This window comes from Ochotona princeps, chromosome 8 (genome assembly GCF_030435755.1).
Source record: "Ochotona princeps isolate mOchPri1 chromosome 8, mOchPri1.hap1, whole genome shotgun sequence".
NCBI lineage: Eukaryota > Metazoa > Chordata > Mammalia > Lagomorpha > Ochotonidae > Ochotona > Ochotona princeps.
In genome coordinates, this window is record NC_080839.1 from 77,538,480 (window position 1) to 77,558,814 (window position 20,335).

General features: G+C 54.3%; 1 protein-coding gene across 3 annotated transcripts in view; it reads right to left on the reverse strand.

Annotated features, from left to right (window-relative positions):
* Window positions 1–20,335, reverse strand: part of ASAP2 (ArfGAP with SH3 domain, ankyrin repeat and PH domain 2) — a 127,977-nt gene that overhangs the window by 62,914 nt on the left and 44,728 nt on the right. For all 3 annotated transcript variants that reach the window (XM_058668301.1, XM_058668300.1, XM_058668302.1), the window contains exons 3-5: window positions 9,597–9,742; window positions 705–779; window positions 318–367 (exon numbers count right to left, since the gene is read on the reverse strand). In XM_058668301.1, coding sequence (XP_058524284.1) covers window positions 318–367; window positions 705–779; window positions 9,597–9,742 — 271 coding nt within the window. The remainder of the gene's footprint in view (window positions 1–317; window positions 368–704; window positions 780–9,596; window positions 9,743–20,335) is intronic.

A 20,335-nucleotide genomic window follows, 5' to 3' on the forward strand; every position in this document is an offset into this window, starting at 1 on the left:
GCTGTGGGAATGAGACCACAAGCTCCTGCCAGTAACCAGGTACACCTGTGCTCACCAGAAACCAAGGTGCACACCCAGGGCTCACTAGCGTGAGCCAATGAACTCTCTCTCTCCTGCAGGTCAAGCAATCAATCCAAGGTAGAAGGAGGGACAGGGAGGTGTGGCTAACTCAGTCACCTGCAGGTGTCGCCGTGGCAACCACAGCCATCCAAGGCCGGAGGCAAAATTCTTTCCAGGATTAAGTTTTACTTAGAAAATCCCCCCCCCCCCTTGAGAGCTGAAATCACAAACTGACCTACGCACATGAAAACACTCACATTTTTGTTTCGTAGTCCTTCCACGCTTTGTCAAACGGCTTTTTCAGATCCTGTCAACAGAGAGACATACATGAGACAGGGCTGATTGCAAGCTTCTATGCAATTAAACTTCCTTACCCTAGGCTAGTCCTGAATGGAGCATTAACTTCTGCAATAAGTGATGTGTGTAATCTCGTGAAAAACAAAGCAGCTACCGGGCAGGCTTTTAATGAGACGAGCACTGACCTTCTCCCTTGTTTAAAATATGTGGCACAAAATGTATCCAATGCATACAACGGTGCAGACACCACTGCAACAGACCCATCACCCTGATACAATCCTCGTGGCTTATCTTGCACTGCCTACCCTAGGTTTGTTCTGAAATTAAATCTGGAAAGGTAACATTACCCCCTTCACGCCTTTCAGATCCCCTTTCAGCAAACTGTCCAGAGGGAAGGAGATGATGTTGTTCATGTTCTGAATCTAGAAAACAAAAAGAAACAAGACCGCCTCATTCGGACGCCATCAAAATCTGCCGTGGAGAGGGCCGAGATCTGCCCGCACGTGGAGCCAGGTGGGGCAGCGTCAGCGGCCTCACCTACTTGGGACACTGCCTCTCCACCATGAACTCGGGACGAAGGAAGCCTCCCAGCCATCGCTTGGCACCGGGAAATCACAAAGCTCCTGACAATCAATAAAATCACTCCGTGACACCTTCATCTGAGTACGTGCTGCGCAGACTTGGCCACCTCTGGCTCTCCCTGGGTTATGCCAGGCCCCAGACCTGCTTCCCACGCCAGAACCGACTGGCAACTCAGCGGGATGTGTGTGTGTATGTGTTGTCATATAAGTGGGTGAGAAGGCAAAGGATAGGAGGGACGAGTGGGAGTGTGTGGACACGTGTGTGTGAATGAGGGTGTGTACCTGTGGGCAAGCGAGGGCTGAGTGTGAGTCCTGGGCCACATGACAGCCCCTCCCTTTGCAAAAAACACACTCAAACGCCTCCCCTGCCGGTCCCCCTCAGACCCTGCCTGCACCCCAAGCTACAGCTGGAGGAGACGGCTACGATGATGAGCATGGGGAGGCAGCCGCAGCCTGGACACCGCTGTTGAAACACCACGGGCTCCCACCCACCACACAGTACTGGGAGGGTTCAGACACAAGTTCACATGCAACAACTGAGGGAGGGGGCACCCAGGCCTGTGCCAACTCCTCCTTACTTTCCGCAGTCCCTCTTCTGGATACACCTGGGGTGTGGCTCACATAGCCCAGCACCGGTCCTGTACCCGGGAGGAGCCGGGAGTTACCCAGCACAGCCCTGAAAAGCCTACCTGAGGAAGCCCGACAGGAAGGGTGGTGCTGACTCACAGAGTGAACTCCTGGGTCCCCTGTGAGCCAGGAGGAAGGTGTTAGAACAGTGCAGGTGGAGACCTGCTCCTGCCCCAGAGGCATCTTCCTCAGTGCCTCAGAGCTGAGTCCACACCGCTACCCGCTGGGCATTCCTCAGCCCAAGGCCAGTCCTGGGCTGTCTTCTTCACCCTGTCTCCCCAGCAGTGGGCCCTCACTCCTCTACCAGTGTCCTTTCTCTAAGTCCCTCAGGGCTGTGGCCTCACCTTGCCAGCCCCTCCTCCTGAGGGCACACCCGCCTGGGCAGAGGCAGTGAGGGAAGCCACCTGTATAAACGTGTCATGGGGCATCCATGCCCGAGAGGCCGAGGGATCGCAGGTGCAGCTCTGCCCCTGCCACCCAGCACACACCCGTGACCTCCTCAGCTCAGGTGTCACACGAGCGCTGCAAGCCTGTTTCGAGGCGACAGCAGCTGGCCACAAAGGCGCCTGCCTGCTCTCTCCTGCACCCCCAGGAACTCCAAGAATTCAAAACCCCAAGGCCCGGCTCCTGCATCCCGCATCTCAGAGCTGGCCGAGACCAGACAGCAGCAGACGGGTGGGCAGGCAGGCTGACCTGTAACTGTCCCAGTTACTGACCCTTGAGACAAGGGCCATTTGTCTGCATGAGCCATAAAGCCAGGGTCAGAGCCACGGGCGTGGGTCAGGCCAACTCTGAACTCCCTTCCTCAGAACCAGTGCTGGGCCACCTGGGCGACAGCGTAGTCAGGCTCCAGGCTCACAGGCCACAGATCCTACCACGAGGAGGAACCCAGTACGCTTTTCACGCAGGGCATGAATGAGCAGGAAGGGTTCCCTGAGTGAGTGGGAAGAATGAGATACTCCGCCAAGCTTCTGCATCCAGAGGGAGACCACTTCTCATTTACTCTGCTGGCAACAGATACCAGGCTGTGAGAGGTCGGCAGAGTGTGGGTGCCCGGGAGAGGGCAGAACAGCCTGTGCATGTCCACACATGCGCAAGTAATGAGTGTCCATCTGAGCAGTGAGTGTGGCCATCCTGTGAAGGACATGGGACGGAGCCCACAGGCTCAATGTGACCCAAGTGGCTGGGGCAGTCATGACGGCCACTGGAGCCTCCGGCAGGTGGCACAGCCCGAGCTCAGAGCAGTCCGTGTCTCAGCACAGACACGTCTCAGCGCGCACACAGCTGCCTAGCAAAGACTCCGGGAAGTGGAGACAGAACACTGCAGGCTCTGGCTCAGGCACCAGGGCAGTACTTGCTGACCAGGAGATGGGAGACCAAGTATCAAAGACCAAGGGAGAGCAGGGAGACAGGCAGTGCAGCATGGGAGTGACAAGCTAGTCAGCCCCCTGCAGGGACAGCCAAAGGCGACGGCCAGCAAAGGCATCGGTGAAGGCCAGGCCATACCTGAGCTCCACTCAGCTACAGTCGCCATTCAGACCTAATCACGTGATCTAAAACAGAAAACGATTCCTTTCCCAGTCTGAAGTGAAGAAAGTGAGTCAGCGGGAACTGGAGCAGGGCGAGGGGCGGGGATGCCGACACGCTGAGGGGGAAGCTCCTGGCAGGAAATGGAGGTGCGGCCCTGGCTGCACCCCTGGGTGATGTCACCCGGTGTCTCTGATCCTGTGATGCCTGCAGTGTGAGAAATGCACTTCCAGGGCCAGCGGCATGGCACAGAGGGTTGGGGCCGCCGCTTGAGGAGCCAGCATCCTGTGTTGGTGCCTTGGGTTCAAGTCTTGGCTGCTCAGCGTCAATCTCGGCCCCTGCTAAAGCAGCAAAAGATGCTCCAAATGCTGGGGTCCCTGCACCCACATTGGGGGACCAGGCTGGAGTGCCAGGATCTTGGCTTCAGCCTCGCCCATCCCTAAACTTTGTGGCCATTCGGGGAGTGAACCAGTAGGTTGAGAGAGAGAGATCTATCCGTCTCTCCCTCCATGCCACTCTTTCAAATAAACAACTAAATAACTACTTTTTAAAAAGATATATTTACTTTCTTATGAAGGACTATACTATTGCAGCAACATGGGGAAAATCTGTTGGGGGTGAGAGTTTCGGGGGAGGAATCCCAGTCTATATAAAATTGTACCACAAAATGCGAAAATTCAAACTAATGTATATACACACGAAGATGCATTTACTTGAAAGAATGAGAGACGAGCTCCGGTTGGTTCACTCCCCTGATGGCTGAAACAGCCAAGTTTGGGCCAGGCTGAAGCCAGGAACCAGAAGTTTCTTTCAGGTCTCCCACATACATGGGTGGCAGGGTTGAAGCACTTGGGCCACTGTCCACTGCTTGTCCAGGCAATGCGTTAGCAGGGAGCTGGACTGGGAGCAGGCAGCCAGGACAACAGCACCCATTTGGGATGCTGTTTATGTCAGGTGGCTGCAGTATTTGACATGCCACAACACTGGCCCCAATTAAATGAATTTCTTAAAATATACATACCCATAAATTATAGAAATTGTTACAAATATAACTTGCATCCCATCACAGCTTTCCCAGGAAAGCTGCCAGTCTCCTGGCCGCTGGCTGCCTGCCTCTGGGCAGCCACACATGAGCAGCGCGACTAGGAGACCTCCCAGGGACCTAGCCTGAGCCAGAAAAAAGAGTAGGAGCTTCCCATGGCCAGGGGAAAAGGGGGCAGGTGCACCTGCATCATGGGGGAGTGGGCTCTGAGTGCCCCCCTGCACATGTGTGCCAAGATAACCTCAGGCCCACGCCGAAGGACCCCGTCCTCAAGTTGCGGCCCTGAGAGGTGAAAGCCAGAGCTCGGAGACAACTCGCACTTCCCTTGTGCTTGCGCGGCTCCGCCTGGGTCCGTGAGTACTGCAGTGTTGACGAGAATGCTGCCCTCTCTGGTTGACCCAACCAAAGCATCGTCCTTCCCGCCAAAGCAAAGCACCGTTCACACAAACGTGAGGTGAAGTGGCCTTCTGCCACGGCCAAGTACAGCCTGCATGCAATTATACTTGTTGTTGGCTCCAGCTGCTACGCCTGACAACCCTCCCTCTTGTTCCTCTCATTCACCCTTGGCGTCTGAGCTCACTTGGACCAGCCAGACAAGATGAGTCAGGACAAGGGCAGCGGCTGTGTCATCCCATGAGCAGGAACGAAGGGGCTGCAGCTGGGATGGCAGCACTGCCTGCCGCCCAAGGCACCAGCTGATTCTGTTGGCCAGGGAGCTAGCAGCGAGGGATCCACACAGACACCCCCCAACCTAGGCAGGGCTTCCACATGGAAGGGCAGCACCAGCTCCGGCCCTCACAGTCTCCCCAGGTCCCCCTCCCCCAAACCCTTACACAAGTCCACATCTTTCAAGAAATAATCTCAGAACTTCCCAGAAAAGAACATTCCACCACTATATAACACAGACCATGCCGTCTAGTTTACCTATTGGAAAGGAAGGTGACAGAGGAAGAGAGAGCAGAGGTCTCCCTTCTGCTGGTTCAGTCCCCAGTGGCCACAGTAGCCAGGCCAAAGTCAGGAGCCACAAGCTTACCCTGGGTTTCTCACACAGGTGGCGGGGCCCAGGCCTCATCTGCTGCTTGCCCAGGCGCATCAGCAGGAAGCTGGATTGAAAGTGGAGCAGCCAGGACGTAAGCAGCACTCTAACATGGGAAGACGGCTTTGCAGATGGCAGCTTAACCTGTGGCTTCACAGTGCCAGCCCCCTGATTTAATATGCCCAATTTATAAGTTGCTTCAGCAGAAGACAAGATCATGCTGTGAAATCTGGAACAGCTGCTTCTCTTCATGCGCAGCCAAAACCGCTCAAACACAAAGTCAATGAGGAAAATCCAAGACAAGCCACCTGCCCCATGGCAAACAAACCTTCCTCCTCACGGCTTCAATGAGAAGCACCATGGGCAGAGGTCTCAGTGCTCACAATAGCGGCCCTGCACTGCCAGCTTCCGGTCCGGGAAGCTGGGACCCTGGATGTGCGTGGTAGACGGGGCTACTGGGTCAGGTCTGCTCCTGAGCCCTCAAACAGGCCAGACACTAGCTCACCAAGTCACACTCAACTCGAGCGACTGGCTCCTCCACAGACAAGGAAGCAGACACTGTGCTGGGGCACAGTGGGCTGAGCCGCCACCTGCAGCACTGGCAGTGCAAATGGGCCCTGGTTCAAGTCCAGGCTGCTCCATTTCCAACCCAGCTCCCTGTTGTTCTAAGGCTGGCTCAAGCACCCAGGCCCCAGCACCCATGTGGGAGACTTGGAAGACGCTCCTGATACCTGGCTTTGGTTGGAGCTTGGTGCAGCCCTGGCTATTGTGGCCATTTTGGGGCGTGAACCAGCCAGTGGAAGAGCTGCCCCTCAGACTCAGGGAGCAAGGTGCAGCCATGACTGCTGTGGAACTGGGATGTGCTTTTAAAGACGTAGGGCAGGGGAGGGCGGGAGCCAGGCGTTGAAAGTCTGCGATGGCACAGAAGTGGCCAAAAACAGGAACAAAAATGGGATATGAAACACCAAACATGGTTGGAGAATTTCCCTGTGGTTGGCTGACGCTCAGCCACCAAGTGGCCACAGCCCCTCTCACAGGTCCTGGGCTTTCTTGGGTTTTTACAGCACCCACACTTGCATGGGCTTGGGAACAGGCCCACTCCCCGGCCCTCCGCCTGGCTCCCGGCTCCTGGCACTGAGAGCTTTGGGTTGCTCAGCCCTCCATCTTCATTTCCCTAAACACATCCTAAAGGAGTTCTAACCACAACACGGGGAAGCTAGACCTCGTGGGTCTTACATGACCAGAGATGCCTGCACGTCTCCTCTCACGCTTGGCTGGCAGGCTCCAGGTGAGCGACTCTGCATGGGATTCCAAAGTCCACTGCCATCTGCTCCCACAGCCTCTAGGTGCTATCTGGAAGCTTCTAAAGCCATCTGCCACTTTAGGCGCAGCTACCTCGGGGTGGGTTTTTTCTCTGTTATGGCGATCCTAGGTGAGGCCCCATGGTGTGCAGGCGGGCCCCTCTGGCCTTAACTGTGTTTACTGCGGTGTCGCCTCAAAAATGACCTCTGTCATATAGAAATCTTTGGAAGATGTATTTGAGATGAGAGAGAGAAACATATTCCTATCCACTACTATGTCCCCCCACGCCCACCTGTGCCCTTGGTTGAGGCTAAGGCAAGCGGCTAAGAACCTCAGCTAGTCTACGGCGTGGCTGGCGGGAACCCAGGCACTTGGGCCACCCTCGCTGCCTCCCAGGGCCTGCCTTACCAGGGAGCTGTGGTCAGGAGCTGGAGCCGAGGACCCAGACCAGGCCCTGGGACAGGGATGTGAAACATGAGGCATGGCGGGTGACTTAGCTGCCAGGCAGGCAGCCCAGCCGCCTCCACTTTTCCACTTCTCATTTTAAAGTGCCCACCCTCGCCAGCCCAGGAGGCTTCACCCACATCTGCTATCACTCCCACCTCGGTCCTCCCAGTCCACTCTCGCACAGCTACCTTTCACTCCAGTCCATGCTACCAGATGTGACATCTTCCACCTTCTCACCTGAATGCTGGCCTGCCCCTCGGCCTGTCAGGGGCTCTGCTCCAGCCTCCCAGTTCTCTAGGAACTCCCCACGTCTAGCCCCGTCTACTTCCTGTCCCACTTCCTGTCCCACTTCCCCCAAGTCCTTCCCCCACTGCCTTTGGTCCCTGGTCCCTCCCATTTATTCTTCAGCTTAAAGCCCAGGAAGCTCAGGGAATGCCCTGGGAGTATGGAAGACACCTGCACCCATGGATGGGCTGGGAGACGAGTGTGTCACCAGGAGACCTCCCCACCATGGCAGCTCCCAGAGTCACACCCTGGGAGCCTGCAGCCCCAAAACATTCCTTTGCTAAGATTTTTCTTACCTGTGGACTCATCTGAAAGGCAGAAAGGAGGGAGAGCCAGAGAGACAGTCCATCCACTCCTTGGCTCTGCACATGGTCACAACAGCCAAGGCTGGTCCAGGCTGAAGCCGGGAGCCAGGAACGCCATTCCGGCTCTCCCACATCGGTGATGGAGGCCCAAGCACTTGGACCATCCTGTTGCCTGCCCATGTACATTAGCAAGGAGCTGGATCAGAAGTGGAACAGCTGGGACTCACACTAGTTCTCTGATGTGATGCCAGTGCTGTAAGCACCAGCTTAACCTGTTGAGCCAAAACATCAGCCCTGCAGATTCAACAGGTTTTTAAAAAATGCTCCCAGAGCTGGTGCTGTGGTGTAGTCGGCTGTCTCTGCCGTGGTGGCAGCATTCCATAGTCACAGGTTTGTGTCCCAGCTGCTACACTTCCAATCCAGCTCCCTGCCTATGGCCTGGAAAAGCAGCAGAGGATGGTTCGAGTCCTTGGGACCCTACATCCATGTGGGAGACGCAGAAGAAGCTCCTGACTCCTGGCTTTGGATCAGCTCAGCTCCAGCCATTACAGCCACTGCAGCCATTTGGAAGTGAACCAGCAGATGGAAGACCATTCCCTATGTCTCTCCTTTTCTCTGTAACCTGGCTTTTTAAATAAAAATAAAACAAATCTTAACACCAACAACAAAAAGTGGGCCTGGTGCAGTACCTAGTGGCTAAAGTTCTCACCTCACATGCACCAGGATCCCATGTGGGCTCCAGTTTATATCCCGGCTGCTCCACTTCCCTTCTAGCTCCCTGCCTGTGGCCCGGGAAAGCAGCAGAAGACGGCCCAAAGCCTTGGGACCCTGCACCCATATGGGAAACCTGGAAAAAGTTCCTGGCTTTGAATCGGCTCAGTTCTAGCTCTTGTGGCCACTTGGGGAATGAATCAGCAGATAGAAGATCTTTCTCTCTGCCTCTCCTTCTCTCTGTAAGTCTGACTTTCCAAAAAAGATAAATAAATCTTAAAAACAAACAAAAAAACCCCCCAAAACCTTGCTCCCATCCTCTGTGACTCAACAGTGAGATCTCTGTGTGCGTGTCGGATAGCTTCCGGGGCGAGGGCCTCACTGTGCAGCCACAGCCCATGTGGGAGAGTGTCCAAGGGCAGTGAACTTCACCCAGGCCCCACAAGACTTCTGAGTGCAAAGTACAGCCCAGCAACAGTTTCTGGCGTCTGCCACTTCCAACAGAAGTAATTTACACATACATATGGGGAGGGAGACCCAGAGCCTGGATGATCTTGTCCCCAGTGGGTCCCTGTTCCTGTCCTACAGAGGCCAGACTGGCAGCCATGTCGTCATCACCAGTGTGTCACTTTTTCCGAGCTCGCTGACAGCAGAAATGAAAGACACTGGTGACTGCACGCTTGCCAGACGGCAGCTCTGGGCTCCTGCTGCATCTCCTGGGAGACTGAGGAAAAGGCAAGAGGACAGACAGGAAGAGATACAGGGTTGCCACCCAGGCTGCCTCCCTGCACCCAGCATCCCCAGTCCCCAGGAAACACGCTGCAGACCCACCTTGGTGTCCACTGCTACTGTATGAGGCCCTCTTTCCAGCCCTGACTGCTCTGACTCTGCATGTGGGAGCACGGGCAGCCTTTAAATACTCCCAGTAATTCCCGTCCCCTAATAACAGGTCACCTTGCTGTGTGCAACAGGTCTGAACCAAGTTCACTGCACATCAGTAACGTTTGGAAACACAGACAATGGCACACAGCGTGGAATAGGAGCTGAAGGAGGACAGACACACCGAGTCATTCGGGACCACAGCTCTATTTTCTCAGGTTCAAGGCTGAGTCTCAGTGGGGTAGAAAGCACCGCTTTAACTTTTATCCCAAATAGATCAAAGTGTGATAGAAAACATTAATTCATTAGGTGCCCGAGACATGATGAAAATTCCCAGCATAATAAATCAACTGTCATTAGCCCCATGTTGCAGCTCCCACCAACCCAGCCCTGTCCTGCCCACTGACCCAGTCCCCGTCATGCCTACCAACCTATTACCATCACCCCCACTGACCCATCTCTGGCATGCAGGCACCTGCTGCCGGGTGCACACTCACCAGATTCTTGAAGAGTGCCGTCAGCTCCTTAGTGAACACGGAGAACTTGAGGAACGCACTCCCCAGGTCTGGGTCGTCCCTGCACACACAATTGCCCCCGAACTTCTCCAAGGCTTGGGTGTACTGCTCCTCATTCTCCACGTGTGCTGTAACAGACAGGGAGGGGAACTGTTGGCCACCAAGCACTGGGCCCTGGGGCTCAGCGGGGAGCAAAGCCCACATGGGAACAGAAGCGGGATGGGGGAGGGCCAAGCCATCCCAGGAGCCCATGCCACTCTCCACACTGCTATTCCAACAGCACCTGCAGCCCAGGGCACCTGTCTCCACCCTTCTCCACACCCTGTAGCCTGATGACGGGGGAAGTCCCCACTGAGCGGATCCAGGCCTCTCGAAACGCCCGACGAGGGATGGCCATCTGCATCGTGGACCGCCGGGTGAAACCACACCCCTCAGCGACCTCCCCTCCTAAGCAAGGGAGCAGCGGGGGGGCTTCAGCTTCTGGCCATCCCTCAGACGCATGGCCCTGCAGGAAGCTCATGGGACTCTGTCCCAGGCAGCAGGGATCTGGGTTGGAGGCCCTCCTGTCCTTGTACTGAGTCTGTGTTTCTGAAATGCAGAAAGGACTCAAAGGTTCTACATACATTAAAGGCATTTCTGAGCCCACAGTCAGCCAACAAACTCAGACACGCACACACTCAGCACACGCACACCATGTGTGCAATCACGGGAAGAGCCCGGGGAGGCGCGGACTTCAGTCCTGCAAGGGCCGGAAGCACCTGCGTGGCAGGGGAAGCCACCCTCACCTGAAACATGAAGGGCAAGGGCCTGTTGTGAGCCACTCTCCAGCTCAGGGTAGGACTCTACGAACCAGGTCAGTGTTGTGGCACAGTGCGTTAAACAGCACTTGCCACCATAGCATCCCACATCGTATTGCCAATTCAAGTCCCAGCTGTTCCATTTCCCATCCAGCTTCCTGCTAATGTGCCCGGGAACGCAGCAGAAGACAACTCAAGTGCTTGAACGCCTGTACCCTTGTGGGAGACCTACTGGGTCTAGTGCTGGCCCAGCCCTGGCTGTTGTGGCCATTTAGGGAGTGAACCAGCAGAAGGCTTCTGCCTGTGTCATCCTGTCATTCAAATAAACAAATCAATCAGTGAAAGACAACTGTACATGACCACAGGCACCTGTCATTTTTTTGGGGCCCAAACGTAGCACATTTCTTTTTCTGTGCTTCACAAGATGTGTCACTTCCCGTCGCACTAACAGCAGGCCAAGCAGCATGGTCTGCAAGTAGCTGGACCATGGCTGAGCTGCGGCTGAAACTCCACCAGATCTGAGTGTCCAGGCTACTGTTTGCTAAAAACAGCTCACCTGGCCCAAACCAAAAGTTCTCCAGTTATAGCAGTTTCATGCATGGATCATTAATTCTTCCTGCTTCCCTCTATTTATAGCTGAGCACGGGTGGTTAGAGTTGCAGGGCAGGCCTCAGCTAACCACAGGCTATTTTTTTTTAACTATCTAAAAGCTGTGGTCAAGACAGGCAGCCCACCATGGTGTCAGGAGGGAACTGGCGGCCACGGTCAAATGCCGGGCTGTCTGGGCTGAGCTGATAATTTGCAGGGGTGTGGGGGACAGAGGGATGCCAGTGCTACTGCCCATCCCTTTCCCCACGCTGCCTGCTGATTCTGGTGGCCCCTGTTCCTGGCCACCTGCTGAATGGGCAGGACCACATGGAGAAAACAGCCTGCCAGGCGCCTTGGACTGACGTAGCTAGGCAGCAGGGTAGCCTGGAGGCCAGCACCAGCCCACAGGAGTGTCCAGGAGTGGAGTCCATTCTGTGCCTGGGCAAGCTGCTGCCCGTGCTTAGCCACCTGCTGTCCACGGGATCCACCAGCATGGCACAAACACCTCCAGGATCGCGCCTCTTGTCTCCTTCACAGACCACATGGTGGAGGTCTGGGTTTTTTCTTTTCTACAGACTTCTTTTCTGGGGCCAGTACAGCATGCTAATCCTACATCTGCAGTACTGGCATTTCATATGGACGGGAATTCTTGCCCTGACTACTCCACTTCCAATCCAGCTCCCTGTTGGTGGCCTGGGAAGAAGCTCCTGGCTCCAGCTGTTGGGGCCACTTGGGCAGTGAGCAGCAGGTGGAGAATCTGTCTGTGTCTCCTCTCTAACTCTGCCTTTCAAATAAAAATAAGTTAAATCTGGGCCTGATGCAATAGCCTACTGGCTAAAAGTCCTCGCCTTGAATGTCCCGGGATCTCACATGAGCGCTGGTTCATGTCCTGGCAGCCCCACTTCCCATCCAGCTCCCTGCTTGTGGCCTGGGAAAGCAGTCAAGAATGGCCCAAAGCCTTGGAACCCTGCACCCACGTGGCTGGAAGACCTGGAAGAAGCTTCTGGCTCCTGGCTTAGGATCAGCTCAGCTCTGACTGTTGCTGCCACTTGGGGAGTAAACCAGCAGATGGAAAATCTTTCTCTCTGTCTCTTTTCTCTGTATATCTGACTGTCCAATAGGAATAACTAAGTCTTTTTTAAAAATTAGTTAAATCTGTTTTTTAAAAGCATTCATTTCCCTTCTAAGTTCACAGTATCGTGCCCAGCAACCTCAGAGTGACCCATGGTGGTTTTGGTGGCGCCATCACCATCACCTCACGGATTTCTGGCCCGAGTCCTTCAGTCAACTATAATAACAACAGCCAGGTGTTCTAACACCCGGTACAGCGGGGGCCGCTTCGGGTGGGCCCTGCAAACATAAGCGACGCTTCCTACAAAATCCATCCTGCTGTCTCTCTCCGTTTCTCCCTTCAGCACCTGGCGCAAACACTCCACGAACACACAGCAAGCAACAGGGCCCTGCGTGAGAGACCTGCCTACTGGCAAGCACAAACGAGTGGAGTGCTTTTATTTCCCATTTGCCAAAAAAACAAACTTAAAAGCAAGAGCCTAAAATAAGTTGCTTGGGAATAAAACTTCTGGAATTATTCCAAACTGGTCTATCAGCTTTTATTTACAGACTGAGGACAGCTGTTAAAACACTTTCTCTTAAACTCTGGCACTTGCCAATGGTCCAGAGGTAAAAGTCTCTGACCCAGAAAAGACCCTGGATCATAACAGGACGAGGGCCCCACTTCCAGCTCGTTTTAACCCAGCAGCCCCCCTGCTCCCAACCTGAAGCACCCGATCCACCAACCCCCTCTGTCCAGGAAGGCAGGACACGGGCACTCTCGGCTCAGGGGCAAGGACCGGGGCTTGTCGCGCACTTTTTAAGTTTACTTGTTTCTATCATTTTAGAAACTGATTTCAAAGGAACCGGTGCTGTGGAACAGCAGGTTAAGACACCGCTTCCAGTGCCATCCAGCTCCCTGCCAACATGCCTGGGGAAGCAGCACACGGCCCAAGCACTTGGCCCCCTACCGCCCACGCGAGCGACCTGGATGGAATTCCTGGCTTCCACCTGTGTCAGCCCCAATGCCAAAGCCATGTGGGGAGTGAAGCAGCAGATGGAACATCTCTGTGTCTCCCCCTTTGAGTCATTCTTCCTTGCAAGTAAACTTTAAATCTTATGCACACCCCATCAGACATAAGATCCAATGTCCACGGATTAAGCATAACTTGGTGGATCCCAAACAAATGGTGGCTGCATTCCTTCTCTCTGTTCAGTCGTGCAGACATGTCTGACAGGTCAAGGTGGCACCCTGCCCCGCGGGAAGCGCGGCACCAACACGACACTGCCAGACTGCGATGACCTGCTACCAAACCACCTTAGGCCTCAGACATTCCACTCCCTGTGTCTGGGCCAGCCACAGGGCTTGAAGGATGCCGGGCAAGGGTGGGATGGGTTTCCAGAACACACACACTTCTGGGGGCCAGCATGAATGGCCAGGGGAGGATGCGCAAACCGAGGTGCTAACTACTGCCAGCATGCTAGGCCACACAATGGACGCCCAGGTGAGACTCTCCAGCGAAGCAACAGGTGCAGGCAGATGTCCACCCAGGTGCATGCAGGGAGCTCCACAAGTTCAGTGGCAGCAAACACTTCACTCCGGAGTGACCACTGCATCCACCTCTCAAACTATCATGGGCAGCAGAGGTCTCTCATCCCTGCCACACCACTATGGGTTCTCTCAGTCTTCTATGGGACCAACCCCAGAACACTCCCTTTACAGTTCCAGAGGAAGGGCAGCAAAGTGTCCAAGGTCACACAAGGTTACACAAGGCATATGGCCAAGTAGGAACTAGAACTCATGCCAGGAACCCCTCCTGGGTTTATGCACCACAGCGCCACTCTAGGCTGACATGGGTATTACAGCCTTGAAACCCAAAGAGAAGGAGGGTGCGTGCACCAGCCAGACCACCCTCCAACCTAGGTTCCTGGTCACACCTCCGGCCACCGAGGATAGGCTGGGGAGCAGCCATCTGCCAACACCACACATTTCAGCCACTCAGAGTCAGCTCAGTTCAGGGACTCATGCACAGGAGTCAGACACACGACACCGCAGTGGCTTTGGGAAGAAGATGCTCCCAGTGATCTACCTATGCTATAGACGTCCCACGAGAGAGAATCATTTTCAGAACTTCAGTTCCAGAGTCATCAGACACACATCTGAGAAAATCTTCTGGCTTGCAATTTGCTAACATGTATCGATGATCTTAAAAACATATTTTAGGATGTACTTATTTATTTGTAAGTCAGAGTTCCTGGGAGGAAGGGAGGGAGGGAATGGGGAGAGGAATAAATTCTATCTGCTGGCTCACTTCCCAAATGGATGCCATGACCAGAGCTGAGCCGGTCCAAGGCTGGGAGCTAAGAGCTTCATCTGGGTCGCCTGCATGGGTGGCAAGAACTTCATCTGGGTTGCCCGCATGGGTGGCAGGGTTAAAAACATTTAGGCCATTTTTTATTGTTTTTCCTAGGCCATGAGCAGGGAGCAGGATCAGAGGTAGAGCAGCTGGGACACGAACTGGCACACCTATGGGGTGGTGGCACCAGAGGTGTGGCTTTACCTGCTACCTCACAGTGCCAACCCCTTAAAAACATTCCTGCCAGCTCATAACTGCACCTCTAGAATCCAGGGGATGAGACACACACACGTACAGTGACGGGGGCAAAGATGGCATCTGGGGCAAGCACTGTGGGGAGGTGGGTTAGGCTGCTAATGGGACGCCCACCACTCCGTCACAGTACCTCACAATGAGTCCCCCCTGTTTCCTGCCACTGCACTGGGGGGGGGGGAGCAGCAGATGACGGCCGGTGCTGGGGTCCCTGCTGCCCACGCAGGGAAGCCGGATGGGATCCTGGCTCCCCTGTGGCCTGACCTAGCCCTGGCTGCCACGCACATTTGGAGTTGACCAGTTGGTGGGTTATCTCTGTCTCTCCAAGCTCTGTTTCTCTGTCTTTAAAGTCAAATAAATAAGACTTACAAGAAGTTTTCACAAATGTATTGGACCCCACAATGTCTAAATGGTAAAACAACAATCTGTCTGCAACGTGGAATATAGCGCTGGTTTTTCTCATGGTCATATAGGACGAGCCCATGAGCCAGCTGAAAACGCGCAGCTGGATAGGTAGTCCTCAGTTTGCAGAGAGCAGAGAAGGAATGTGAGAGAGACACCAAAATGCTGCCGGCACTGGCAGACAGCAGGCGCACAGTCAGCTGTGGCTGCGACACAGCACGTGCTGGGCCCAGCACTCCTCGGCATCACTTTCTTTTTTAGCCTATTTATTAAATTGGAAAGCAGAGATAGTTTGTCCATCTGCTGGTTCACTCCCCAAGTCCCTTAGAACAGCCAAGGCTGGGCCTGCCAGAATGCAGCTGGGGCACAAACCCAGGCATCCTGGGAGTGGGCGTGCCCAGCAGCACCTTCAGGGCAGCGCCTCAGCCTTCCTCTCCACGGCCGGGAATGCTACACACCAGCACCTTGTCAGCATGCCACCTCCCCGCGCGAGTTCAGAGATGGGCTAGCCTCAACCACTCCCTTCCTGGTGTCTCCTCTCTTGGTTGTTGGCCAGTGAGACCTGGTCAGACTCACTCTTAGCCCGAAAGCTCCTCTGAATCTTCTAATCCACGCTTCTACCATCTTTATAACATGGAAACAATATATAGAACACATTTTTAAAGCTCTAGGCATCCGCTACAACGACCGCCTGATTTCCGCTCCCTCAACCCAAATGCGTCAAGTTTACTGGCACCTATTCACCTCCACCAAAGCTGCCCTGAACAAGCTGACCTGAGGAAGGTGGCCTTAGGCACATGTGTGGATCGGCTCCAATGCAACACACGACCCCTCTGAGCTCTCATTTGCTCTCGGACTCCAGGACCCTCCCTCCCTGACTTCCTCCAACTCCCTGAGCCCTACTCATTTCCAGAGGTGGGCATCTGCCATGGCAATTAAAATGCTGGCGGAGATGCCTGTGTCCCCTGTGGAAAAGCCTAGAACTGATACCACCCTGCTGCAATTCCTACCTCCAGCCCTGTGCTCATGTGCACCCTAGGGGGAGGCAGTAGGAGGAGGCTCGCAGAGCCGAGAGGCCCAGACTGAGGGTCCCCTCAGCCCCCGTGCGTGTTCAGCAAGGCAAATGCTATATGGAAGACTGTTCTGAGTTTCTCTTCCTCTTGGGTCAACAAATAATTTCTAAAGTCTGAAACAACAGCTTGTTTCCACCAAGCCTCTCCTGGGGCGTCCCCCCTGGCCTTGACCTCTAGGGAGCCCACCCATGCTGGCAGGTGTCACCAGAGGATGTCCCCTGCCTCTGACAACAGTGGAGTCGGGAAGGGCAAGGTGCGGCTGCCTGCAGCCACATGGGCCCAAGAAGCCCCATGCTCTCCAGTCCTGCCTCCTGCTGATGGTCCCGCCCTTGCACAGCCAGCGGGGAACCTGTGTGAGCAACTCAACACAACCCCAGGCCCCTCTACAAAGCTCCCACTGTTTGCAGCAATATGCCCAGCATGTGAGACAAGTGACCGGTTGGGACGGACAGCCTGTATGCTGTTAGCCATGTGGCATCAAGTCTGGTCCTGCCAAGACAACTACAGGCAGGCATCCAAATCCAATCCATGTATAGCAGGCTGATTCTTAAGTCGGTGATGTTGTATGGCCTGCAAATGATGTTATAAGTACCAAATGGCCCTTGGCAGAAAAAAAGCTACCTGCCCTCCTGGCTTTGAGAACACAGGCTGTGAGCACAGCAAGCTATCACCCGTGACACTACCATCCTTCCCACATGGGTACCTGCTCCAGTCATGGCTTCTCCAGTTCTAATCCAGCTCCCTTCTAATGCACCTAGAAAACAGCAGAAGATGGCTACGTGCTGGGCCAACGCAACCCACAAGGAAAATCTGGCTGAACCTGCTGGGTGCTGCCTTTGGCCTGGCCCAGCCTCCGTCACTGTGGCCTATGAGGAGTGAATCAGTAGATGGAATCTCTCCCCCTCTCTCTGTAACTGTCTTCTTTTCAAAGAGATAAGTAAATCTTGGTGTGTGTCTGGGGGGAACAATCCTATCACACGGCAATTCCCGATGAACCTCAAGGGACTGGCTCCCATGGAGAGTCTCAAACGCAGTAATCAGGTGGCAAAACCACCAGGGCCCTAGCCAGCCACTCAGGGTGGCTGCATCTCAGACAAGGCAGCAGAGAACGGGCTAGAGGCTGAGACAGGACAAGCAGTGAGGCCTCCATCACCCTGGCAGAGCCAAAAGGTTTGGGACGGACAGGATGGCACTGCACTTCTGAGAGATGGATGCAGAGGGGCCAGAGAGGGGCAAAGCTTGAAACTAGCCAACATGCACAGAGAGACAATGACACACACGCACTGCCACCCACCGAGCATGTGCCTCAGCCTTGCACGCAGCTCTGCATTGCGAGAGGCAAGAGGGGCATGTTCTGGCTGCCGACAACAAGGCTGAATGGCTGCTTGGCGGGCAATGCTGCCACAGGCTCCAGCTGCCTCCCTCGTCCAGGCTGCTCCCAGGACCGAGCCATCCCAGACAACAGGGCTCCAGCCGCAAAGATGCCCACAGGGCTCTCCTTGGGTCTGAGGTCCACCAGTGCTCAAGGAGACTCGTGTCCAACGTCAGAAGCTTCCCACCAATGCAGGGTGTGCTGCTTTGGCCACACGGCTACCTGCCACTGTGAGCAGCTCCCAGCTTCTGGCCCCCTGAAGGGACACATCTCCAGCACAGTGACCACGGCAGAAGCCACCACATCCCACCACACCCCCAGGGAGGGAAGACAGCTCCTGCAGTGTGGCAGGGTCCCAGGGGCCTCATACTCTAGGGAAGCCAGTGGCCACCAAATCTGCTGCAAATGGCAGGTGCCACTCTCCTCCCTGGCGACAGACCTGCAGGGATTTTTGGATGAGAAACCAGGTCTGGGCTGTGTGCGGTCATCGGGTCAATGGCCCACAGTGGGGGAGGCCGGGAGCCAGTTGGGGGATGGCTCTCAGGCTGTCTCCATGGCTCTTCGGTGTCTAGTGCTCCCAGACACCAATAAAAACCAGATGGTGTTTAATGGTGGTGGCGCTGGGAGGCATCTCACCAGGAAAGAAACCTTTTCACAATGTTGCACAAGTCAGGGAATGCCCACAGACCCAAAACACAGGAAAATACCCAGGCTGGGATAAACTCAAATTTCCTACAAAAGCAACAGAAGGACCCTGAAGCTGAGCCACGTGAACCCATTCTGAGTCATAAACTATAATGGTTCCCCTGCTACTTGCTGGGGAAGGATCCCACCCAGTGCTCCAAGCCAGTGGAGGCCAGACAGGTGGCTGGGCTCAGGCTCTGCACCCAGAACGTCCCAGGCCTTGAAAACATCCTTGGGGGCAGGGCCACCAGGCCAGGCTGACCAGCTGGCCTCTGAGGCCGCCCACCAGCTTCCACAGCCCAAACTTGCTTTCAGGAAACTGCCCCCTGGAGAGGGGCAGGCAATGGGTCTAGCGTCCTTCCCCCACCCAAAGAAAGCCCCTCAAACCTGCCCTCTCGCCTTCCCTTCCCACAAAGGGCTCAGGGCTCTATAACTGCCCCCGTAACTAAGTTATCCTGGAACTAAGATTATGAGCTTCCTCCTAAAATGCTGCTCGACAACTCAACAATGGGATAATGTTTTTTGCTTTTTTTTTTAAAAATAAAAAGATGTATATACTTATTCGAAAGGCAGAGCTACAAAGAAGGAGAGACAGAGCGAGGACTTGCATCTGCTGATGCAGCTCCCCAATGCACACAGCCGCTGGGGCTGGGCTAGGTCAGAGCTCAGAACTCCATCTGGGCCTCCCACATGGGTGGCAGGGACCCACCCTGAGCCTTCACCTGCTGCGCTCCCTTGGTCTGCATCAGTAGGAAGCCAGAATTGAAACTAACCAGAACTTGGTGACCCAGACACTGTGACACAGATGTGGGCATTCTGCGGTATCTTAACCGTGATTCAGCTAGTTTCTCATCTGTAAAATCGTATCTGATACAGTACCTTCTTAATGTACAACAGGACTTCTTCAGGGGCGGCATTGTGGCATAGCAAGTAAAGATGATGCCTGAAGCAAGGGCATCCATATGGGCACCTACAAAAGTCCCAGCTGCTCCACTTGATTCAGCTAGCTCCCTGTTGATGTGTCTTGGAAAACAATGCTTTGGTCTCTGCCACTCACGTTAGGAGACCTGAAGGAAGCCCCCGGCTTTAACCTGTTCTGGCCATTGTGGCCATGTCAGGAGTGAATCAGTGGGTGGAAAGTCTCTCTCTCTCTCTCTACTCTGCCTTTCATATAAATACATCTTAAAAGCAGGAAAAAAAGAAACAATTCTCCACATCCATTTTAAGCACACTGTCTGCTAATTAGCACTGCAAACGTCAAGGAAACAAAGTGAAGTGTTCCCATCTTGGCTGGAGGGGAACTCAGCACTGCTTTCCTGGTCCTCATCTCAGGGATGACGGTCTATCTAGGCGTTCAGGCCGATGCAGAGATGACACCACTGGGTGAGAACACTCCATCAAGCCCTCAAGACAGAGTCTGTCTAAAAGAAGTGAAAACAAGCACCTCACGGCTTTCTTGTAGGTGGAAATGAATTCCCCACCCACTGAGATGTCAAACAGGGATGAAAGATGTTAGCTGCCGCTTCCCAGCACAGGGAGAGGGGGAGAAAAGCCACCTTTGGGCTAAGACAGAGCTTGGGAAATTTTGGAGTAATAAGAGTTTAAAATAAAGGCAGACTTTTCTTTTAAGGAGAACGGATGGCAGGGTACAGAGTGGGAACACGTGGCAGAAAACAGCTTGTCCACAAATCACCTCCACCTCTTGTGCTAGCCTCCACCCAAGGGATCCCAGAACATCCACCTGGCTGCACCCTCATCCTTGGCAATTGGGCAGCCAGCACAACTCACTTGGTGCAGTGTTTTCTTAAACCCCGTTTCTTTGCAGTTACATGGGACTTCCTGACCCTTTCAGGCCCAGTCTGATGTCTACTGCAGAAATAGGTAATACAAGCGAGTGTTTACCAAGCACCTGCTATGGGTGTGCCCACATGGGCCGGTGTAGGAGGACATTGTGACCGTAGAAGGTCAGTGAGCACAGGATTACAGTTGGTTGGATAATATTTGGAGGAGAATAACCAAATGGCTACCTTCTGTATACCTTATTGGATATCATTTGCATAAGAACAGTTGAGTGGACAGTATGTATATGAGAACACCTGGTAGAATATACAAGACAAAAGAGTTCCAAACAAAAGTATTGATGGTT